We start from the raw sequence: 25,595 nt of genomic DNA, 5'->3' as shown, positions 1-25,595 counted from the left end.
GCAAAAAGACCTCAAAAGCCTTTCACACAGGCACCCAGCAGTGGCCAGATGGCAATGACCCTGAGCCCCTCCAAACCTGGATCACGTTCGGACAAGCGGATGGGACACGTTAAATGTGAACGCGTCCAGAAATCGCTTTTCTTTATTGCTCAAATAAATCGCGCCCTTCTATCGGGGAAGATGAAGCATGAGTGTTGTACCTTCATGTGAGACTAGAACGCCATGTGAACTGCACATTGAACTCTCATCAGGAAAACACTGGTGAGAACGAAAGGAGCCTCGTCTACGCGGAACAGCTTCTTGGTCCTCTGGCCTAAGGCCCATCACTTAGGAGGAACTCAAGGAGACCAGATAGTCAGGAAGCTCATGGGGGCCACCAGCCTCGAGAGGCAAAGGCTCAGACTTAAGCGCTGTTCAAGCCCCAGTCTTGCTGTCTTTTAACCAGTGTAGACATTTATTTTCCAGACTCTTGTCCTGGCTTCTGCCTTTCTACTTTGCACATAACTGCTGGTCTGTTCCTTGTCTCCTCCAAATCATTTTGGCCTCATTGGTTCCTCCTTCCTATGGCCCAGAGTATGGTTGTGTATTTCATGCCCTGCGCAAAGGCCAAGGCAACAAGGATGAGCTGAACTTAGCCCCACTCTTCTCCCCAAGCCCTGTGTCCTGGCTCAGGGCTACACGGGCCCCGAGGAAGAGCTCTTCCTTCTAGCTCTCACAAGGACACAGTAGAGAGGAACCATGGCCCTGGCTGCTCCTCGGCCCCTGGTCTCTGCCTCTCCGACTTGCTTTCTGTGCTCCAGTGAATGGGTGAACACGGAATAAGAATTGTCTTCTTCACAGAGACGGTTTAGGCAAAGTTTAAATCACTTGTTTCTAATAAAATAATATTTATTTGACTGCAAAGATCTATAAAGTGATGTGAACAATACACAGAAGACATGACAAGTCCATAGCCACGAAGCCAAGTGGCTGTATCTGCTGATTCCGCTGAGACCACTAGGAAAATCTTAGGGGCCGTGTGGGCTGAATTCGCTCTCCCTCTGTCTAGCCCAGGAAATCTGAGGCTCCCACAATAGTTTTCATGTCATTCCAGTGCCCGCCACACTCGCTCAGGGCTGGCAGAACGCTTCCCATTCTATATCAGCCTGATCCACGCTGTGTGCTCTGTCCATCAGGGTCTCTCTCTACTCACCAGGGACAGGACGGGAGGGGTGTAGGAGGAGGCAGCTCAGGGCCCATTTCACCGTCCTTTAGGCTGGGAGCGCCTCCCAGCGGTTTCTGTTTTACTGAGTCTTTTCTAGAGAAAAAATCCTTGGGATAATTCTGAGATGATTCCACGTGAATCCTTTAGAGCTTTTCACAGGCATGTGGTAGCGTATTTGGGTCCAGAATCTGGAATTGGGAGGAACTGATTTGAAGCCTCTCCAGGTGACAGTGGGCAAAACCCTGAGAGCTTTTTTCACTAGATGAGGTAGAGACTCCGGCTCTTGGAAGGAAGAGAACTTAATTAAAATCAGTTTCAGTGTTTGATCCTCCAAGGCAATGTTCACTGCTGCTTGTAGTTCAAAGACACTGGGTCCGCTGACGTAGCTGGGGCTCAAGATAAAGATTCCTCTTCTACTTTTCTTAATAATGCTCACAATGTCTTCTGCATACACTGGAAATAAAAGATTTAATTATTCGACATTGTTATTGTCTTTTTTTTTAATGACCACGGTTAAAGATTTGATAAAAGTTCATAATAATGCAATTGACAAGGAAATGTAGTTATTTTTGAGTGATACATTTTAAAGTAATAACTAGAATTATGACCTATTACATTACACCAGAACATGTAAGATTTTTAGAAATTTCATGTAATGTCTGAAACATTTATATTAACATATTTCCATACAAATAACCCAAAGAAAGTTTAGTATTAGTTGTTTTTTGTTTGTTTTTTTATACAGCAGGTTCTTATTAGTCATCAATTTTATACACATCAGTGTATACATGACATTGTTATTGTTAAACCCTGAGTCACAATAACCCTGGATCTCCCAGATCCATCCAGCGGGTTCCTTGCAATGGGCACTCTGAGGCAAAGAGGAAAGGAAGTCTGGTTTTCTTTATCACTTCTGCTAAATCAACTCTGTGGACAGTTGAAGATATGTTCCAGTGTCTAGTGACTGTCAGTTTCACATTCCTCCCTGTGTTCTGTCTCCTCAAATTGCCAATTCCTCTAGGAGCAAAGCTCGTTGGAACAAGGTTGGCTGGGATAAGAGAGGGGCATGGAATGTCCCAGGCTCCTGGGTTGCGCATCTCAGGCAGAGGAGGTCAGCGGGACAGGATGAGGTCTGCACATCTGATCGTGCCCAGGACTGGGCCCGGGCCTGGGGAGTCTGCTGGACCCAGTCCTGAGTCTGTGTCAGGCACAGTCCCAGAAAGCAGGGGGACCACCCGTTTGGGAGGACAAGAGATAACTTCCTGTTGAGGAGCCAGAAAAGAGATCTTCATTCTGGAAGGCTCCCTGCGCTCCAAAAATGTTTTTTTCCTGAAGATGGATTATTTTCCTCCTGTGGCAATTTTGTTTATTTTTAAATTTTAATTTTATATTGGGGTATAGTTGATTTACAGTGTTGTGTTCGTTTCAGGTGTATAGCAAAGTGGTGCATATACGTATACCCATTGAAGACGGATTGTTTTGATGATGGAGCGTGTCTCTGCAACACACATTTTTCTGTGTTGTTGCCCCAGAAGTTCTAAGCTCATGAAACCTTCCAGAAGATAAATAGCCCAGCAGAAAGAATGACAAGACAACGTAGAGAGTGCTTGCACGTAACTCTCCTTCTTGTGCTACGTTTTCTGTTGGCGTGCAGGACTTACCTCCTCCTGGGGCCACGTCTCTTTCAAGCAAACACAAGGTGTATCCATATTTGTTTTCCAAAACTTCAGGGAATAGACTCAGAGCCAAGTTTTCCTCACTCAGAGATGAAGTGGCCTCACTCTCAAGAGAGCTCCATTTCCCATAGGATATGAAAGCATCGAACTCCTTTTTATCTGAGGAAGAAGCACAATAAAGAATGCAAGCCACACGGGGCTTCCCTGGGGGCGCAGTGGTGGAGAGTCCGCCTGCCGATGCAGGGGACGTGGGTTCGTGCCCCGGTCCGGGAAGATCCCACATGCCGCGGAGCGGCTGGGCCCGTGAGCCATGGCCGCTGAGCCTGCGCGTCCGGAGCCTGTGCTCCGCAACGAGAGAGGACACAACAGTGAGAGGCCCGCGTACCGCAAAAAAAAAAAAAAGAATGCAAGCCATTGACCTATTTTTTACTCTCGTGGCATACCTACATACACTCGAACCATATGGTACATGGATAAGAATTAAGATTTGGGATCCTTACTGCGTTGATTTATTAAATGAAAAGCAGCATCTGTGTTCATTTCAGAATCCCACTGCTGAGGGGTATTGATTATCCACCCAGAATCAGATTCTAATCGATGAGGCCCTCCTGCACCTTCACTGACGTCAGATCAAACAGCTGGGGCCTTCTCTGATTAAATCACATGTTCTCAGGAGTTCCTCTGAGCTTTTTTTGCATCTGCAGCGTTGCTGTCTCATTAGTCACACATCAGAGTGGAGTCTGCTCCACCAAAGCGTGATAATACCCAGTGAGCAAAGCCCTGCAGAGACCCAGTGCATTAGCGAGCTGACAGCACACGTATCTGTTTGAATCCCCATATGTAAAGATATGAGAGATAGTCATAATTCCCCGTCTTGCTTCTGTCAGGGCTGCCTGGGATAATGTATATGAAGGATTCGGTGACTGACTTATGGCAGGCACAAGATAATATGCATTCCTTTCCCTTTTAGATGGAAAACTATATTTTGGAACTTGTTTTAGGGTATTTTTAAGGTCTCATATGCCTCTGTTGACTCAACTATTATAAATGCACATAGACTCTGGGATGTGCTAAAGAACCAACTGGAAGCCATAGAAAATCTCAAAAGTTAACCCGCGAGCTCTGGAGTTGCGCACAGCTGGCTCATCTTCCAGCACTTTGCACAGTGCCCGACAAATAGTATTATTACAAAGGAGCAAACAGCAGCGCTGTTACTGATGCAGTTTCGCAGTTTGCTCGACACGGACCTAAGAGGCGTTAGCCAACAGAAGTGTCAGAAACAGAAAAGCAAGAGGGAAACAGAGGTGGTCCGGCGTCAAGAGAGGAGGATGCCAAAGAGCGAGGTCCTGGAGGTGCATCTAAGATACTTCTCATTGCCCAGGTGGGGAGGCGGCGGCTCAGGGGGCGCGGCCAGCAGGTACACGCTGTGCAGTTCCTGTGTGACACACCGTAGTCACCCTGATTTTTTCCACATCCCTGTGACACTCCAGCAAACTGGGATTTTTCTATAACCGGAAAACGTTAAATTTCTTTTGTAATAATATTAGCGAGTGGGAGAATTAGACGATCCCCACAATTCTGACATCCTATGTCTCTCTAAATTTTGGGATAGTCCCAGGAAACAGTCTTTTTGCTGAAAAACATTAGATTGACCACAGAGTGTAATGAATCTCTGTGCTTGAAAACTGGGTTCTGCCTCCCTGTCAGATTGCTAAAACGTTGCCTGTGCAAACAAGAGCGGACACATTTAAAGTACTTCACAGTTTGGGATTAACATATACACACGGCTATATATAAAACAGACAACCAACAAGGGCCTACTGTATAGCACAGGGACCTCTACTCAATATTCTGTAATAATTTATAACGGAAAAGAATCCAGTTTTATATATAAAACTGAATCACTTTGCTGTACATCTGAAACCAACACAACATTGTAAATCAACTATACTTCAATTAAAAAATAAATTAGGGTAAAAAACATTCCTCCAAAAATTACGATGTTTCACAGTAGATTGAGTCTTCTGTACAAGGTCTAGAATCTTAGGAAAAATAGCATTTGAGTCAAAGAAGTATGAAGTTGTCTAGGAGAACAATGAAGACAGTGATTAGATAATTTGCTCAATTCTAAAAAGCTATTTAAAATATAACCTCAAAATCCTCTTGGCTTGAGGACTTCTAGTGTGTATTCTCAATCATTGGTCTAAAGAAAAGTGTGATCGATGCATTTCTGTGCTGCCCCTTTTCCCAGTGATCTGACAGCTCTTCACTGAGTTCCTAGTGTGGGGAAACCACTGGTGTGCGTGTAAAGGGGCATCCCAATTAGGTAAGTATTTAATTGTCCCTGGAATCCAGCAGAAGGGATTCTGCCCTTTCCAAGCAATAGACTCATTCACTAAAACTGCCAACGTTCTAACCTTTGAGCCTTCCGGGACTAGAAAAACACACCAGCAGCTCTTCTAGTCGAAAGAAGCAAATGTTAATAAACACTATTAACCTGTCTCATGGGAAAACTGACATACTTCGTGGAGAGTGCCACTGCTAGTATTTTCCAGAACGTCCCTCTTTTAGGGACGTTTCCACATCCCCAAGCCCCTCACTTTACAGAAGAAGTTAACTGAGGCAATAGCTAATGGGGCTCTAAACCTAACTGCCTGGGGTCCATCCCAACCTCTAACATCCCCTAGCAGTTCCACTGGGGGCACAGACTTCACGCCTCTGCCTGGTGTGTAGGATTTCGGTGACGATTCCAGCAGCTGATACATAAGCCTGGCGTGCACTCAGTCCTCAAGAGGTAATGAGAGCTGGAGCCGGCATCACTGAGTGCTTACCATGTGCTACATGCTGTTCTAAATGCTCAATATGTCTTAACTCAAAGAGCCCACATTGCATTCATTGTGATTGTGATTACAACCCTACTTTACAGAAGAGAAAAGTGAGGCATGGAGATGGTAAGTCATCTGCCATCTTGCTTCAGGTTGGTGAGTGGAGAGTTATTTTCAAGTCCAATGTGCCCTACAATAACATCGTTGGCAAGATTCCTAGTAACTGGGATGAAGAGAATTTGTTTCTCCCCTGGGCTCCCAGCCCTTCCCAGGTGTGAAGCCGCCAGACCTGCAGGAGGGTCTCAGAGCCCGAGGGTCATGACCTTCTCCATCGTGGAACATCCATTTCTCAAGCCCCTCCCTCTAAGTCAGTTCCGAGGCGAGTTGGGTCATCTTACCCCCGAGGGTCTCATCCTTGTTTTGGTAGGTTCGGTACAGCAGCACTATTTCAATCCAGTACATGTAGAAGAGCGCACCTGTGGTCAGCACACCTGCCAGGGCCATGATGGTGCCAAGGAGGATGTAGAGGGACACCACTGCGGAGACGCGGCGGCCGTGAGCAGGTACAGGGGCCGCGTCCCCTCCCACACCCGCCTCCCCTGTGAGGCCACAGTCAGGCCAGCCCAGCGCCTTTTCCAGCCCTATTATTTTTTATCAAAATCTACTGGAAACATTTCTCTTGAATCTGGACACATCTTAAATCACATCTTGAGGGAATTACCATAAAATGAACTCAAGAAAACCCAGGGTAATGGGTCGTTTCTGATTGGGGTGGCTGGGAAACTGATAAAAACTCGTTTTTAAAATCGTTTTCTCCTATAAGCTTCCACACAACCCATTTCTGTCCCTCTTATTGCATACTGTAAACTATTGTCACGTGTTATCGACCCTACTACAGTCTAAACTCCCTGAAGCCCAGAGCCACATCTGACTGGCTTTCTCACCTCCACCGTACCTAACACGTGGCACCTTTGACCCACCTCTACGGAGCACCCACCAAATGTGTCTTATTTAAGCCTCACAAGCATTCAGAACCTGCTTGTTCTCTCATCTCTACTAACTGAATGAATGATATCACCTCCATCTCTGAGCATCTTCTTAAAGAAATTTAAGAGTTATTCCTTACCAGGAATTTCCTCTCTAGCTTTAAGAGGCTATGATCTGTGATGTACACATATCACTCCTAAACTGAACAAGAATACTCTTTCTCCCCTCTTTTTCTCCTTTACTCTCCGACACCAGACCATCACATTCTCTGGATTTGGAAGCCAGGGGAGGAAAATAGGAAAGGGAGCTAGGTCCTAGTACGATACCTGCCACACAGGGCATGCTCTGTAGGTCTTTGTAGGATGAATGAATGAGTAAGTGAATGAACTAAGGAGTGAATGAATGAATGAACAAACACAGCTCCCGTATGCAGAACATTCGTAAGAGGACCAGCTCTGGATCACCAATGTGAAACTTACTAGTTGTGTGGCCTCGGTCAAGGTTCTGAATGAATCAGCACAAGCACATTGCTGACTTAGAATGCTGTCTGGCATCTAGAGCATGTTAGTGGCTACCATCACTGTGGCTACTTCCTTGGGAAAGTTCCTCTCCTCCCGGGTGAAAGCAGGGGCATGCATCCTGCAGCCACCTTCAGGCTCACCTCCCTTCTTTTCTTTCAGTTGGATGGACTGGGTAGTGTTCCCAATGGAGTTCTGGGCAAAGCAAATGAACTTCCTGCGAAGATCGCTCTGAGTAACTTCTTTCAGGAAGACAACACGCTCGATGACTTCATTCTTTAAGGTGGATTTAACACTAGGAAAGGAGGGAAAATACCACACCCCTTTAGTAACACAGATTGACACCCATTTGCAGTTTTTGGAACACGTGTAAGTAGATAACCGTTTGGCTTTCAGAAGAGCTGTGGGATCAGACAGTACAAGGAGATGCCAGAAAGACAGAGGATGCTCAGAGGTGGCTCGTTTTTTATTAAGTGATTGAATCAGCTAAGCATCATTCTAAGCATTTACGCTAGACTATAATTACTTGCGAGGCTCATCTGATCTTCCTTACTCTGAGAATTCCCCTTCAGAATAGACATAACAATTTAAGAATAATGTTAGAGATGACTAGCTTCTACTGAGGGCTGTGTGTATCAGACGGTCCTCTGGTCCCCCAAGCGTAAACGTGGAGGAGAGGATCAAATCTCCTCCGTCCTCACAGGATCCCCACCGGGTAATGGTGTGATCATCCTGACTTGAGCCGCTCAGAACAGGCAAGAAGTTGGGTGACAATCCAAGGTCACACCGCTGGGAAGTGGCAGCGTGATTCCTGGGCCTGTGTCATTCCGCCCTGTCCAGGAAGTGTGAATCTCGGCACTGATTCACAGTCTGGATTCTCTAAAGTTGCCCGTCTGCAGTCTGTCTTCACATTAAAGAACATAGTCTCTGCGGATGATGTTTTAGGCTGTTTGGTGTGGGGCCTACAATACCCACTCTTATTCACTGGACGCTTCCTGCCTGCCAGAGGCTGTGTTAAGCATATCACCTCTACCGTATTTGCTCCTTACAGGGGTGAAGTTTGGTATCCATAGATGACAGATGGCATGGTGGAGGCTCGCAGAGGTTAAGGTTCACATTGCTAAATAGGTGGGAAACAGAGATTCAAACCCGAGAGCATATAGTCAGTGCATTCTCCCTTTACCATGCTTGACTACCTTCAAGTCTGATGCAGTATCACCTTAATATGGGACCCAATGAGTTCCCTTGTCTTAGAAGTTCTTTCTCAATTTGATTACTGTTACCAAAACCCATCCTTTATTTTTTAAATGATGTATACTCTTCAAAGTGATATTACATTAGTCTGTTGAAATGTTTTAAAACCCAGGAGGAAGTGCTTAATACAGAGGCTATTACTTTGGAACAGATGTTGGGAGAATGAGGGACTCTAGCTGCAACTGTCTAGAGTTTTACTTTCCATTGAGCCAAACTGTCTTCCCAGTAAATTCTTCCCACTAATCTGGGTTGCAAACTAAGTCCAGTTTCTCATACAACTTAATAGCTTCCAAGTACTTCAAGACAGAGATCCCACATTACAACAGTCATCAGATCTACGGGAAAGAACTAGGGTGACTGTAGTTGGCAAATGTCTGGGCAAATGTAAGACTATCTCTTCTTTCTTTAATTTCTTTAAAAGTTATAGTTTAACATATGCAGACAACAATAAAATGATACCTCAGTTATCAGTTATACCTCAGTTATACCTCAGCCATTTTGGTATTATTTAAGCCTTCACTAATTCCCTACACCTACTCCATTGTCATTATATGGTTCTTTTTGGTAATATTTACCTACCTTGAAGTGCACAGTCTAGGTGTATACTTTTTTTTTTCCCTCATGCATGGCATGAGGGATCTTAGTTCCCCGACCAGGGATAGAGCCTGTGCCCCTGCAGTGGAAGGCGGAGTCTTAACCACTGGGCCACCAGGGAAGTCCCTAGCTGTATACTTTTGACAAATGGTTATTAGGGTATAGAACATTTCCAACTTCCCAGAAAGTTCTCTTGTATCCCTTTCCAGCCAATGCCTAGCCTACCAGAAGGAATAACAGTGCTGATTTTTTTCACCTTAGATTAGTTTTTCCTTCTCTAGTCAGTTTGTTCTTTTTATTGTTGAATAATAATCCACTGTATGAATGAATGTAACCGTGTTTTAATTTTTGACTATTGTAAATGAAGCTGCTGTAGATATGCCTAAAAAAACCCAAAACAAGACAGCGATCTCTCCTCTGGGTCTCCTTCTCCAGGTTGGATTGCATCAACTATTCCTCATTTCTCATATTTTCGGTCAGATCGATTATTATTGTGCCATTTTCTCTGCATACGCTCCGGACCGTTAAGGACGCCAACACTGGGGCCCTGACTCGGCCCACTCTGGATGGACGGCACAGGGGGCAATGGAGAATGGCTGGCTAGGGTGCAGAACCCTTTCCCGTTTGTTCCATAGGCTAAGTCTAGTCAAGCAGCATGGGTTGTTGCGTCTGCTGGTTGGTTTGGTGGGCAAAGTAGCCACATCAAATTGTTACTACAAATTGAACTTTAAAACAGCTGATAAAAAATGTAAAAAATAAAATAAAAAGATTATTTTAGAAAAAGGTGGGGGGAATTTCCCGGTGGTCCAGTGGTTAAGACTCAGCACTTTCACTACCTAAGACCTGGGCTCAATCCCTGTTCGGGGAAGTAAGATCCCACAAGCTGTGCGGCCAAAAATAAAAAATAAAATAAAAAATAACAATAAAAAAAAACACAACGGAAATATTGCATTCTATGGCCCTCTGTGAAACTGCATGTGGCCCCCAAGCTTAAAATTAACTCACGCCTTGCATTTCTATACTTTTATTTGCACGACTAGCTGGCGCTAGTGGCCACACCAACTCCATCTGTTTGTTCAGCTCTGTGTGTACATTTCAGGGGGTTCTAAAGGTGAACGCTTTTAGTGTGAGTCGCAAAGAATAAGTTCGCTCATTTCCTTCTTACCTTCTCCCCTCAGGTGTTGGGACTTCCCACTCCTGGTCAGAATCTTTGACGTACCATCTTATCACAGGCTTAAAGTTTATTTCGAAGCCAAATCGGGCCGTGCAGTTAAGAGTTAAAGGCTTTCCTGAAAAAAGGGCCACAGAACACAGGAAGGAAGCCCGTGAGAACACTTTGTCCCGTGCGGGAGGAAGACACCATCTGGAAACTGTTCCCTGAGGCAGTCAGGTTTGCAGGTAAAACAGGTGTACCAGACAAAGCCAAACGTCCACCTGTCTCTCATTCGGAAACAGGTAAAACCAGGGATGTTTGTCTCTACTGGGCAGCTCTTAGATCTCAAACCTCTGACTACATTTCTGCAAACGAAGATGGGCATGGTCACAGCACTACGGGTTCTGATGTGGTTTAAGGATAAACGCCAGGAAAATGAGCAGTTTCAGGGACCAGCTCTGTCTTCCGACGCTGCTGTTGAAGTAGTACAAGGGTGCCAGTACAGAAATACTAACTAGCATTTGCATATTAAACGAAAATCCTGAGGTTTGGGCGGCATGTAGTTTAAAGAAGAGAGTATTTAGATATTCAGCTGAGTATTTTGAACGTTACACTGTGGACTGACATGCATGTAACTACGCTACCCTCTTTCTGCCCATTTTCTCTGTAAGGGGTATCCAGATATGCTCTGCCTCAAACTCAATATTTTAACCGTGAAATGTTTAGGGACTCCATTTGAAAACTCACCTTTGCACCTTAATAATGCTTTCCCCACAGTAATACTTTAAAATTCATTGGTACCTTGTGTAACTTGGCTATTTTTGAATTAATTAATGTTTTCCCTGCTTCTTTCCTCCTTCCTTTCATTCTTGTGATTTTGCCCGTACTGTTATTTCTATTTCATAATCAGGGTACACCGCTACCGCCACCTAGTGGTGATTTAATAATATCTATTTTTACATTTCTTTCTATAATGATAAACATCTTATTAGCATTTAAAGGAAACCGCCACCCAGTGGCCTTTTACCATAATATCTACTTTTACCTTTCTTTCTACAACGATAAATATCTTATTAGCACTTAAAAGAACACTTACTTTATTGAAACAACCAGCACTTGGTTTTGAAGAGAACAGTTCCTATTTGGCTATGTGGGAACATGTAGATGTTACTGAAGCTGACAAAATCAAAGGGGACCACAGGAAGTCACTTTCCCCCTCTACCCCAAAGAAGACACTAATTTGGAATACAGCTTATTTGAGCAAGGGTTGTAGTATTCTCCTACAATTTATCTTAAAGGCTAGACCAAACGCTGTATTCGTAAGGGTTAAGGCTACCTAAGGTGGTTAACTGATTAAATTTATAGATTTAATCAATGAACCTAACCAATCTGTGTAACCCACTGTTCCTGGGTGGAGTAAGGAAGACTCTTAAAAAAAAAAAAAATCTATTGATCATGCCTCACATACAAGTCACCTAATATATCAATACATCATCCCATATTTCTCAGTGCCACCTTGTGAGGTCAGTTCTATTTTGTCTAGTTACAGATTTATAACCTGAGGCTTCAGAAGATTAAATAGCTGTATAAGATCACAGGCCGAGTCAGTGGCCGAGGCTAGATTCACCCCCAATTCTGTTTAATTTGAAATCCCGACGCTCTTCACTGTAACACACTTAGACCTGCTCCCAGAAGCAAAGTGTCATTCAAGGGTGATGACACCACCCACCTTACCAAGTTCTACTTCCAGGGTGTCCTTGATGGGATCCAGAATATCTGGTTTGAGATTCGTGTTCTTCACTAAAAGATGAAAATAAAAATTATTATTTGCACTGGGAAATCGGAAGGCCTGCTTCCTGAAGATTTGAACGCACGGTCACACTCTGATCTAAATGTTTTGGAACTTCCTTTTCAAATTTCAGCCATAATGTACAAGGCTAGAGACTCAAGTCTCCATGTGAAAATCACGCCTCCAGAAATGACTGTGACATCAGGTTGCAGGTGCTAGCGAAACCTGAGTCCTTGATAAATCCATACCCACCCAGGGGGACCCTCCTTCCAGGCCAGCCCCGCGGGCCCATTGCAGATGTGAAACCCCACCCCATCTTCTCCTCCAAGATTGTTTTCTGGTGCATCCGGCTGAGTAATCCCACAGGAAGGAGGACGAACCTGAGAGAATGCACAGGTTAGCCAGATTGGAGCCCACCCCTCCCTCCATCCTCAAGTTCATGGTTTGTTTGAAAATAAAGGTGAGCTCAGCCCTTCATGAATCATTTTATCCCTCAGCTTCCTGCCACAAACTTTCACATATGCCTCCACTGTCAAACTCCCTCCTGAAGATGTCCCATCTCCTAAGAAAGGAAACTTCGTCACCTCTCTTCTGGAATTGTTCTCTCTTAATTCTCAGGGACCTCCTTCCCTCAATTACATTAGCTTCCTCCTGTATCTTTGACTCTGTCTCTCTCTCCTTCCCATCAGCATTTATCCACTCTCAGTCTCTCCATCTTAAAAAAAAGAGGAAAAAACCCTTCACCTTATACCCCTGCCCCACTCATTCTCCTCCCTTCCCAGCCAAGTTGTTGAAAGAGCGCTGTGTGCTCGTTTCCTCCCTCCCTTCCCCTCCCGTGAAGTCTGATTTCTGCCCCCATCACTCCACTGAAACCGCTTTGGCCAAAGTCACCAGTCACCTCCTTGCACCTAAATCCACTGGGCACGGCTGAGTTTTTTTTTTTTTTGGTACGCGGGCCTCTCACCGCTGTGGCCCCTCCCGTTGCGGAGCACAGGCTCCGGACGCGCAGGCTCAGCGGCCATGGCTCACAGGCCCAGCCGCTCCGCGGCATGTGGGATCCTCCCGGACCGGGGCACGAATCCGCGTCCCCTGCATCGGCAGGCGGACCCTCAACCACTGCGCCACCAGGGAAGCCCACGGCTGAGTTTTTAGTCTGCTTTCCCTCTCAGTAGCATTGGGTGCTGCTGGGCATGCTCTCCTCTCCTCTTCGGGGTGCACGTTTCTGTGCTCTGAGGCTCGCCTCCCCCCTCTCCACTCACTCCCCTGAGCGCTATGGGCTTCTCCTCCTCCGCGCTTCTTGTGAGTATCACGTCTCCCCGGTCTCTCCTTGTGGTCTTCATTCCACCTACTCTCCTTGTGGGGCAGCTCACGCTCCAGGCCTCTCTTCCCTATGAAAGTTCTTGGCCCTCAAAATGCTCTCTCGCCTACATCATCAATTTCACTTCCTTTACTGCTCCCTCCCCACCTTGCCACTGATACCCACTTGCTGATGTAAATAATGACCTCCCTCTTCCCAAATCCAAGGAGCAGTTTCCAGGCTTCACCATATGAGGCCATGCGTCACTCCCTCTTTCTTGGGACACTTTATCGCTGAGCCCTGGGATAGCTACTCTCTGTTCTTACACTGCTTCTCCATCTCCTGTGGGGATGCTTCTCCGCCCCCGTGCCTCCCAGTGCTGGATGTTCTAGGCTCTCTCCTCTCTATACTCCATCCCCACGTGACCCCATTCTCCCTCGGCTTTAGATATCGTGCCGGCGGGCACCCTCACATTCACATCTCCCAATGTAGTAGCCTGTATCCCAGACTGGTTTATCCAAATACCCACTTGTCATGGTGACTTGATGAATCAAAGTCCTTTCAAGCTTAACACTGAATTTCTTCCTCAGACCTGCTTCTCTTTCAGTATTTTTTCTGTCTCATTACATGGTGCCACTGTTTACCAACTCATCATGCCAGAAAAGTAATCCGGCATTGATTTCCCTCTTTCATCTTGCACATAAACTCCATCAACATGTTCTGTTGACACACATGTAAAGCCATTCCTAATCACCTCTGCTAAGTCTACTCAAAGAGTGACCAGAGACATCTTTTTAGAACATGATTCAAATCTGCGGCCCCCCCACCCGTGCCTTACACCAGCCCTTATGTATCCCGTCCTACCCCTTCCACTTCCATCCCATCCCATCCTATTCCACCACTTCCCATCCAATCCCATCCCACCCTTATGTATCCCGTCCTACCCCTTCCACTTCCATCCCATCCCATCCTACCCCTTCCACTTCCATCCCATCTCATCCTATTCCACCACTTCCCATCCAATCCCTTCCCACCCTTATGTATCCCATCCCACCCCTACCCATCCCATCCCATCCAACCCCATCTCATCCCATCCCATCCCATCCCATCTTCTCTCAATATGTTATAGAAAGTCCACCTCGTTGCCCAGCGTAAAACCTGGCTCTCATACTGGACCCCTCCTTTTCCCTCTTTTCACTCCCAATTCCCAAAGCGTTTCATGTGTAACTTCCTAAGTATTTCTGGAGTTTTCTCTCTTCTCTCCATTCCTACTGCCACTCCTAGTTCAGGCCACCATCAGCAGTTGCCTGCTTGACCCACAGCAGCCTCCTAATTCTTCTCTCTGTCTCCCTTGTTGCCCCACCCCCAAACCCATGTTCTACATAACAAGAGTGATCTATCTCAAATCCAGATCTATTCATGACACTCTCCCACGTAGAACCCTCAATGGCTCCCCATTTTTCCTTGGATAAAGTCCAAACTTACTAGAACAGTGTGATGTCTGTTCTGCTTCCAGATACCCTCAACTGACCTTCTCTTTCTCCCTGGAAAGCACCATGCTGTCTCTCAGCTCCTGGATGTTAACTACGCTGCTCCCTCTGCCTGGAACGGTATCTTTTCCACCTTCACTGGGCTAGTTTGTCTTCACCCCTCAGTTCTCACCCAGCCTCGGGGTACCCAGGTCTGGGTTTGTGTGTCCCCCACATGCCCCGCTGCTTCCCTTTCTCTCCACTCATCACACCGAACTGTAGTAGCCTGTTTCTTCTTTGTCTGCCCCACGAGACGGTAAGTTCTGGGAGGCCAGAGAAAGTGTCCAGGTGCTCATTCTTACAACCTTAGCACCAAGCCCAGTGCCTGACACATATCACATGTTCCACAAATACTGGTGTAAGAATGAATACATGAAAGAACGAATGAGTAAATGAGGAAGACAGGAATGACGACAGAGAAGACTTAAAAAGATGTGACAGAGGTTGCAAAGCATCCTCTGGGAGAGAGAAAAGCAGATTCTGCCCCTGAAAGTTTGATGGGCAAGTTATCATGCCCGAGGGAGAGAGCAACCAGGCCTGGAGGGGCAAGTGGTCCAAGTTGGGTATTTGCCTTCTAACCCCTCGTCCAAGCAACAATCTCATATAAATGTAAATTGATGAGGTCTAACGTATTGCAGAGTGCCAGGGCCCGGAAGTAAGCAGGGGAGTTTGACTTGGTCTCAGATGCCCCATGTGGTTTGTATCTTGCAATGAAAGAAGAGGAAGTAAAACTGATTACTATATTTACTAAGAGCAGAGTCAACCATTCTGTACCGTTATGTTTTGATAGAGGCCATGCTTAAATTGATTACATCATACAGTTTAGCCATGCTTTACACTTGTAAATCTAATAAGAATGACCCAAGGGAAAGCCTGGGCCAAAAACAGACAAGTCACAGAAGAATAAGCTCAACGGGCCAGTAAGCAAATGGCAAGACATTCAACTTCATTCGTAGTCAGGGAAACGTAAATTGGTCTGAAAAAAAGAGGGTCCACTTGACACCAAAGTCTGAAACCACCAAATATGACTTGGGAATAATGGGAATCTGTTCATTGCTGATGCGGGTATAAATTAGCAAAACAATGTCTATGAACAATACCATGTGTTTATAACACAAAACACATTTTATAACATAAAACAATATTCTGTTTTATTAATGGATACATTACATATGTAGAAAAAGCATAAAACATAAATGGAAAGGATTATAAGCTAAGAGTGGGCTACATCTGCAAAGAGAGGAAGTGGGAAGGCCTCAAGTTGTGTCTGTATTGTTTTGTTTCGACAAAGAAACCGTGAGATGGAAAAACCATTATTAAAGCTCGTGATAGGTACACGAGTGTTACTTATTTCTGGGTGTGAAATATTTAACATTGTTTTTTAATTTATTATCTCTTATATGTAAAATCTTTAATCTTGTTTATTTCTTTACATGAGCCTTTGATATTGTTTTTTAATTTATCACAAAACAAACCAGAATCCATGCGTAGAAAACCCAACCTGTGACAACTTGAATATGACCCAGAACTAGGCCTTCCTTGGAGGATGGAATCTAGGTGAATGGGAAATTGATGTTCACCAACATTCCAGGCTTTACGTGACTGTAGGCTATGAGTGTCTCCTTCCTCACCACAGAAAAAGGAAAAATATCACTAAGCCAAAGAAGATAACTTTAACTGGGTAATTGGGGTTGAAATCTCAAATACTGAAACCACAAACCTCACTTACCGATGGTTTTCACTCGAACAACAGCTCTGACTGTCCATGAACTTGAATTATCTGATTGAGTGTGATCACACACGTATGTGCCCTGGTGATGGTCGTAAACGTCATCCACTTTAATTGGGTTGCTCCTTTTTTCAGAGAGTAGTTTTCCATTCTAATCCAAGAGACAAGAAAATTAAATAATGTAACCAGAGAATTACTATTAATATTAAGCTCACCTATAGCGAAACTTCACAAATTTGAACCAAGGAAGGGGGAAGGTCAGTCTGATATAAGGACATTGCAGAACATAACACCCCCAAGCTATAAAAGATTCTGCTCAAAACTATATCTGTAAGATTCTTACTTGAAACGAGAAGCATTTTCAAAGACAATTACATGTGGAGATGAAGACAGCCCAGCAAGAGCTGTTTCACCTGGTAAAGCCCAAAGCGAGATTCAGGCCCCTAGACTCTAGAAAAGTCATAGTGGTCTAAGTGGTCGATACCTAAATGAATTTTTTAAAAACACGTGTATTTATATTTCTGGAAATTGATATAGATTTTCTGTGTATTGGGCTTACATAAAGTTTCTTCTTTAAATAAATTTCACTCGAATAAAAGAAAAAATGTTAAATTGAAAACATTAAGTAAGTAACTAAACAGATGTATCTAACTTTGACAAAGAAGGACTGGGATTCAGGAACAATTATTTAACTCCTAGTGGACTCAAAGTTGAGCGAGAACTAAAATTCAATTATGAACATTTCTCTCTCCTACTTAGAATCTCTCATTGACACTCCTTTGCCTTGAGGGTAAAGGTTAAAATTCTTCACAGCCTGATCTTGGCATTCCTTCCCCGACTCATTTCCTGCTTCTGCCCCTCTACCCATCTGTCATTCCCTACATAACCACGTTCTTTCTTAATCAGCATGTCTCCCACCACCTTTCCCCACTGGGAAGGCTGTTGCTCATTTTTCAAATCCAACTGAAGGGGTGGCTCTCACGGAGAGAAGTTATCAAGTCTCCCCGAGCAGGCTCAGTGACCTCTGCTCCATCATCACGGTAGCCTTTTTTTTTTTTTTTTTTTTTGAGGTACGCGGGCCTCTCATTGTTGTGGCCTCTTCCGTTGCGGAGCACAGGCTCCGGACGCGCAGGCTCAGCGGCCATGGCTCATGGACCCAGCCGCTTACGGCACGTGGGATCCTCCCGGACCGGGGCACGAACCCATGTCCCCTGCATCGGCAGGCGGACTCTCAACCACTGCGCCACCAGGGAAGCCCACGATAGCCCTTTTATAGTAATGATGCATTTGGGTGTCTCCTCCTGTGAGTTGTCGAGGGCAGCCTTTGTGCCAAGACATTTAGCTGGTCCTGGACACACTGGGAGGAATAAACACAGATCCCTCCTCTGAGCGAGCTCTCAGCCTAAGGATGCGCGTCTGAGCAGTAAGCCAGAGTATAGCACACTCAGGTGGCTCTGCCTCATAGGAAAAGTAGGGACTCTCCCCCCAGTGTAATCCGAGACTTGAAGGGTATGCAGGAATCAGTCAATGCCAACAAGGACCTACTGCATAGCACAGCGACCTCTGCTGACTATTATGTGGCAACTACATGGGAAAAGAATTTGAAAAAGAAAGAAGAACGCAATTGACATTTTAGGAACACCTGAAGCAAAGCCTGCATGTAGGAAACAAGGCCAAGGTGGAAGGGCTGATGCAAGTAGATGTGTTTGATCTTTGTGTCTCCAGGATACAGCAAGCAGGCCAGCAAGAACAAGGTCTTTGTGAATAAGGGGTGAATAAATGCAAGTCAGTTGGAAGAAAGGTTTGGAAGTATAAGAGTCAGATGATCGGACATTTTTAGAAAAATGACTGGCAGCTCTTTTTTGACTGTGGAAACTCTTGTAAATTTAAGCAAAGACTATCATAATCACCATTGTATCTTTAGGGGCTAGGAAGTGGTAGGGGCACAGTAGTATTTATTGTATGATGGGGTATCAGTGTATCATTAATCTTATAATCATTAATCCTCTAACCTCTGTACAGCACCTGGCTTTCCAATTTCCTACTAAGAGTACTAGCAATATATCTTTCACCACTGCAGTCAAAAGAAAAGAGATAAACAACAAAAATAACAAAATATCAATAGTAAGAACTCATTACCTATGTAGACTACAAAGTTATTTCTCATGTGTATCTCGTATGAACATTCAAAGGATTCTCTGCGGGGCTTCCCTGGTGGCGCAGTGGTTGAGAATCTGCCTGCTAATGCAGGGGACGCGGGTTCGAGTCCTGGTCTGGGAGGATCCCCCATGCCGCTGAGCAGCTGGGCCTGTGAGCCACAACTACTGAGCCTGCGTGTCTGGAGCCTGTGCTCCGCAACAAGAGAGGCCGGGACAGTGAGAGGCCCGTGCACCGCGATGAAGAGTGGCCCCCGCTCGCCGCAACTGGAGAAAGCCCTCGCAGAGAAACAAAGACCCAGCACAGCAAAAATAAAAATAAATAAATAGATAAATGAGGCAGAAGGAAATAACTGCCCTTTAAAACAAATTAAAAAAAAAAAAGAAGGATTCTCTGACTTGCACAGATTCTATGTCTTCCATTTTATAGATGAGAAAACCGAGGTTCTGAAGTTTGTGTTTTGTTCTATACCATATAGCTCGTGAGAGGCCTGAGAATGTATCTACGTTCTTCTGATTCTGAGTTTCATGTTCTGATTGAGGAATTTCCCTTCCCCTTTGCTTGATGACTCGTAGAAGCAGAAATTCCCCTCCCCCAAGTCTCTGGTGTGGTTCCTGTGGCCCAAGAAAGAATTTCCAGTAGGTTGTCAAGGAGCTGAGAAGAGGGTCAGAACTGGTCAGAGCCGGGCCGCTGCAGGTAGGAAGTAAAACAAGGCCAAGAGGTGGGACTGACAAGGTTAGATATCTATCAAGAACAGTTTAAAAGGAAGCTTCAGGGCACGGGGTAAAATTCAGAGATGAAATTTCTAGAGAACATGGTAATAACATACAGAGAACAGAAACTGGCGTGGAGGTGTGTCGTAAATCACATGAGAAATGAATGCAGAGGAGGGGATGCAGAGTTGGAACCAGGCTGCAGCTGGGCCATAGGGAGGATGAGTGATTACAAAGTGGGCCTGACTTTTTTTAATAAAAAGATAAGTATGGCTTAGTGTGTATCATCAAGACTTTATGGGATGGAACTCAAACAAAACATCGAAGAGATAAGGGGCAAGAAATTTGTGTCAAGAATGATGGGAAGCTGATCTAATAACATAATCACAAATGATCCTAGTAGGAGAGAGACGTGCTAATGAGGCCACACAGGAAATTCTTTGTTTTGCTCAGATGGGAAACGGTCAAGAGCAAAATACAGCAGCAGGAGCATCAGTCAGTGTGATCCTGTATAAAGAGCATCAGTGAGTCCCAGAGAGGACTGACACATGTGACAGCCTGCGGATTGTAGCATTGTACACACCGTAGGAAGTTGCCCAGGATTCTGAAATTTCGCAGTGAGAACAATCGAATGGGCCAATGTATGGACCTTGGAAACAGCTTCCAAACATCGAATCTAAATGACTTTTACCTCTTCCCAGCAGGAATTGCATCAACCTTTGGTCTGGCAAGTCTCACCATACTTACCAGCTCTCCACGTCCCTGGGCTCGCGGGATGCCACCAGGTGCCAGGGACAAGGAGAACGAGGCCAAAGGAAATGAGAAGTGGCAGGTCTACGTGCGAAAATTCCATAGAACTCAGGGTTCAGAGATGACCCAGCAGCCATGTCAGCACAGTGGCATGTGAATGAGGTTGACTTAAACCACCAATGGAAAAGTCACTCAGGCACAGTCTTACCGCCAGGATGTCACAGCCATGTCACAGGCACCCATGTCTCGGTGCCCCAGACCCTTGCAGAAGAGCCTCTCGCACTGCCCTATGTTAGAATTCTGCCTGGTGTCAAAGATTCATTTAGCTAAAGAACCGAAAACGCCCTCCCATTAATGTAATATCATCTAAGACGAAGTCTGCTTACGCTAAAGCTATTTTTCATTATATTTTTATTGTAATTAATTAATTAATTTATTTATTTTTGGCTGCGCTGCGAGATCTTAGTTCCCCGACCAGGGATCGAACCCGGGCCCCCTGCAGTGGAAGCACAGAGTCCTAACCACCGGACCACCAGGGAATTCCCATTATATTTTTATGAATTAGGAAAATAGTATTAGAATGAAAAACAGATAATTCCCTTTATGCTGACTTCTTCATCGTTCAATATTTCAGTTACGAATCTCCAAGTCTAAATTTTTTGAGGTGTCTATTAAAAATATTTTGGAACCCCCCCAGAGACTACAGCACATGGATTTATTTCGCGTGGTTGTTCTATACAACCGGCAGGTTCATCCCTGGTCGGCAGTTTCATGTGAATTCAGTGCCACCGTGTTTTCATCCTCTCAGCCAGTGTTAGTGTTGTCGGTTTTGAGATACTCTTAAGTGTGAGCCACCCTTCACCTGAGTATCTGTGGTTTAGCATGAAGAAAAGGAACATTGGGTATTATTTCCTGCCTATGGCATCACTTGTAGTGATACTTCCATGAGGTCTGTGACTTTCCAGGATACTGTCTGTGTGTGTGTGCATGTGTGTGTGTAAGCACATGTCCACACACGTGCAACTCATGAATTTCATGCAATCCATGAAACATAACCTAAATAATGACCTGTCCAAATCTCCGTCAGAAGATACAATTTTAACAACAGCTATGCTTTGCCTACTTTTAAGACAGATGCCTAGTCACCATTAAACACATCCTGACACTTGCAGTCGAGGCCCCAGAGAAGAGAAATAAAGTTTCCTTTTGTGAATGTCATAGAACATGGGGGTTTCGTTCCTAAGAGCAGCATATGCAGAAAGCTGGCAACTACCGTGTGGCTTCTGCTTTACCAGAAAGTGAAAATAGCTTTCATTTCAGGGATACCATCGTTGAAAATTCAAATGCATTTTCATTTTAAATAACGGGGCAAGCCTGGTTTGGGAACAGCCTACCTTGATGTAGGAAGTCATCTGTCATCCCAGATTACAAATACTTTTGAACCATGGGAAGTTTTGTTCTTAAGAGTGAACTGAAAATAATGAACAGAACCATCGGCTATTCTTACCAACCTCATTTTAGAGGTTATGAAATTAACGTGTTTCTTTTCTTTTAATTGAAGTATGTTGACTTACTATGTTGTGTTCGTTTCTACTATACAGCACAATGATTCACGTTACATATATATATGTCCTTTTTCATATTCTTTTCCATCATAGTTTATTACAGGATATTGAATAGAGTTCCCTATGCTATACAGTAGGACCTTGCCGTTCATCTATTTTATATATAGTAGTGTGTATCTGCTAATCCCAAACTCCTAATTTATCCCTCCCCTCTTTTCCCCTTTGGTAGTCATAAGTTTGTTTTCTATGTCTGCGAGTCTGTTTCTTTTTTGTAAATAAGTTCATTTTTGTCATATTTTAGCTTCCACATATAAGTGATATCCTATGGTATTTGTCTTTGTCTGACTTACTTCACTTAGTGTGGTAATCTCTAGGTCCATCCATGTTGCTGCAAATGGCATGATTTCATTCTTTTTATGGCTCAGTAATATTCCATTGTGTGTATATGTACCACACCTTCTTTATCCATTCATCTGTTGATGGGCATTTAGGTTGCTCCCATATCCTGGCTATTGTAAATAGTGCTGCAATGAACATTGGGGCGCATGTGTCTTTTCAAATTAGAGGTTTTTCCAACTTTCCCAAGAGTGGGATGGCTGGATCACATGGCAACTCTATTTTTAGTTTTTTAAGGAACCTCCATACTGCTCTCCATAGTGGCTGCACCAATTTACATTCCCATCCACAGGGTGGAGGGTTCCCTTTTCTCCACACCTCTCCAGCATTTGCTATTTGTAGACGTTTTGATGACGGCCATTCTGACCAGTGTGAGGTGGGACCTCATGGTAGTTTTGATTGCACTTCTCTAATAATTAGTGAGGTGCTTCTTAAATTAGGATTTTATTGAGGGCAGCACATTTTCTGTGTCATTTTAAAATATAAAATTGAGACCTTAAGCACACACTCACCCTCCCTGTACAGTTCTTTCTAGGAGGGACATAATAACACCAGTTGTCACTGAATCTCAAGAGAATCAAGTGAGGAAATATTGTCTCACCCAATGGTAATTTTACCTCCAGGAGACTCTGATTGCTAAGTTTGGGGGTACAAAAAGCCGACAGATAAACATGGGCCACTTTCTGGACTTTGATCAGGGACAATTTAAAATGATATTTTTATATTAACAAACCGATATCTTTGGAAGTCAAATTTAAAATTTTGCATGATTTCTTAAAGCAAAGTATTGAACTTCAAACAATTATCATAGGACTTCCCTGGTGGCGCAGTGGTTAAGACTCCATGCTCCCAATACAGTGGGCCTGGGTTCAATCCCTGGTCCAGGAACTAGATCCCACATGCATGTCGCAACTAACAGTTCACATGCCACAACTAAGGAGGGGGTGAGCCACAACTGAGGAGCCCGTGAGCCTGCCTAAGGAGCCCACCTGCCGCAACAAAGACCCGACACTACCAAATAAATAAATAAATATTTAAAAAGCCAATTATTACAAATGTAGGAGGTGATTTAAATTCTGTTCCCAGATTCCACCACCCTGGGTCAACTGACATTCCCAGACTTTGGAAGAGATGCTTACGCGGCATTTATATATCTGTTAGGACTTAGAAAAACTATAAAATACAATGGAAATGTTTTTGTTATGAAGTTTACTCACATGTGGTTCATAACTCAGAATCATTCTGAAACTTGTCTTTTCCTGATTCCTGTTCCCTTTTTCTCTTAGCACTGCCCTCCCTCCCCACTGACTCACCTGTGCAATACACGTGTCACCCAGGCTACCAGGTGCTTGCCTTAACTGTCTTCCCAGAGGTGTCCTCTTTGGAAAGTATTCCAGTCTCCTACTTCTTTCAGAAACCCTTCAAGACATGCTTGTTGGGTGTTCCTTTCACCCTAGCAATGCCCTTTGCTTTCCAAAGGCAGTAAAATTGAACAAATCTGGTCTTCTGAATGAGTGGGTGTTCATAAGTTTATATCTTAACCTCACATGTAATGGACTTGAATTTTAGAAAATTTACTGACACTGATCAAAAGGATGGTTCTAATAATTGGAACATTGGACTCTGTGGCTACCTAGGGGAAAACTGCTTTAGAAAGTCAGGTCTTCTCTGTAGGCGTGAGGCCAGTCTTTGGGAAGCTCTAGAGCTCAGGTTCAGACTCACATTTCTATAAATTACATAAGGAGATGCTACCATAACAACTAAGCTCTGGCATCAGTTTCAGTGAAGTCATTCTTACCTGGTACCAGGTCACCTCTGGACTTTGTGTATCACTTTGGTGGCTGAGACTGGGGCAATAAATGGAGTCCATGCTACCAAGAAGAAGGAGTTTTTCATGCGGTATGGAGCTCCCACAGGACATATTTGTCTTGGGTTTAACTTCTAAGATCATCTTGACACAACAGGCCTCATCCTTGGGGCTCCTAGGAAAGTTAACAAGGTCCTGTGAACACAGATGTTATATCCAGATAGTAAAGGATTTGGTAATGTTTTCAGATAGAAATGTACTTGGGACTTACCTAATCCTAGGTCTACAAATATATGACCCAGCATGATTCATCTCTGTGGTCAAGAAATGAAGGGTGCTCTTGTCCTGGATCACGTGAGGATAGTTTTGTGTAATTTCTACTAGTGGATCTCTGTTTGGAGGTTGTAGGTACCATTGGACATCAGATAGGTTCTTACTACCACTGCAGGGCAGGTGTTCAGAGCTTTGCGTTGGTGAGAGTTGACTTCTGTGGTAGAAATGGGATTTCTGTGGCTCTGGAAAATCACAAAATAAGACAAACTCCTCCCCACACCTTGCAGAGTATGTCCTAAGAAGCTTTCCAGTGGAGCAATCTGAAAACCACAATAAACAAAGGAGCACAGAAACACATTAGAGGAATTCTAACATATTTACAAAGAGTACTTGGTTTCACAAGGGATTAAGCTCCCTTGGGTGTCTTTCTCCTTCACGGTTCCCATTCTGTGGGGAAAAGAAGTTCCTGTTCTAATTCCCTCCCACTCGTCTTCAGCATCACCCGTAGCAACGGAGGTTTCCTGTTAGAGCTGCCAACCCACCTTTAATTCCTCTTCAGCTGCTTCCACTGAACACCCAGATATAGTAACTGGGTTCCACATGGATGTGCTTGGTATCAACTGAAAGTTGTTCACCCCAATAATTTCTCCTCCTACCCCCATCTTAAAAGTAGAAAGGAAATGTTCTATATTATTATGCCATGCTGCCGATGTATCCCAGAATACCTGTCACTTTAAACTTGGACCATAAAACTCATAAGGTTAGCATGAAAAGTGAAAAACCCCTACCTGAAGTGTTAAATCCTTTAATTTTCCCTCCTGCGATAAGCCAAAGAAATACCCAGCTCAAGTAAAGCATTGTTCTCTCTGGGTCTTGTCATTGCTTCAGGACATCTGTTCTGTTGCCAGAGTGGAGGACATTGTAATTCAGGGCTCCACCCTGAGAATCATCTTCATTTCTGTAAATCAAGAAATGGGAAATGAAGAAATCGGTAACCAGTGATCAAAACGCAAGTCACACAGGAAGTTTTGAAAGGGCAGGTCCTACCCAGCAAGCCTTCACATTCCCACACTAGAGTGGTATTTTCAACAGCGTGTGGCAGGTTCTCCATATGTCACTTCTTACACAACTAAAGGAGGAAGGACATCTCAGACTCACGGTACTGCTTGTACCTACACTCCGTACGGTGTGGTCTTTTGATGCCATTTCTTTATGGAATCCTTTTTCTTTTCCTAAGTTTCTGACCTAGTACGTATATTTTCATGGGTAATTTGGAAAGAGTTAAGTGAAAGTTTTCCTGAAAAGATCATCCAAGTTGAAGGAAAATGTCAGGTTCTCCCCAATTAGGGAAACCAGTGCGGTAGCTGGTGTGTAAACTT

At 44.3% G+C, this 25,595-nt stretch overlaps 1 protein-coding gene across 1 annotated transcript; it reads right to left on the bottom strand.

Annotated features, from left to right (window-relative positions):
• Window positions 1-981: 981 nt before the first annotated feature.
• IL18RAP (interleukin 18 receptor accessory protein) lies at window positions 982-25,108 on the bottom strand. Its single transcript, XM_082672182.1, has 10 exons — window positions 25,005-25,108; window positions 24,215-24,536; window positions 23,935-24,118; window positions 16,556-16,706; window positions 11,946-12,011; window positions 10,224-10,347; window positions 7,354-7,505; window positions 6,104-6,241; window positions 2,866-3,039; window positions 982-1,657 (listed from the first exon to the last, which is right to left on the bottom strand). The coding sequence occupies exons 1-10, from the start codon at window positions 25,072-25,074 to the stop codon at window positions 1,284-1,286; spliced, it is 1,755 nt and encodes a 584-aa protein (XP_082528308.1). The 5' UTR covers window positions 25,075-25,108; the 3' UTR covers window positions 982-1,283.
• Window positions 25,109-25,595: the final 487 nt, after the last annotated feature.

Source organism: Grampus griseus, assembly GCF_964374135.1.
Source record: "Grampus griseus genome assembly, chromosome: 15".
NCBI classification, from domain to species: domain Eukaryota; kingdom Metazoa; phylum Chordata; class Mammalia; order Artiodactyla; family Delphinidae; genus Grampus; species Grampus griseus.
This window is presented reverse-complemented; position numbering and strand designations above follow the sequence as displayed.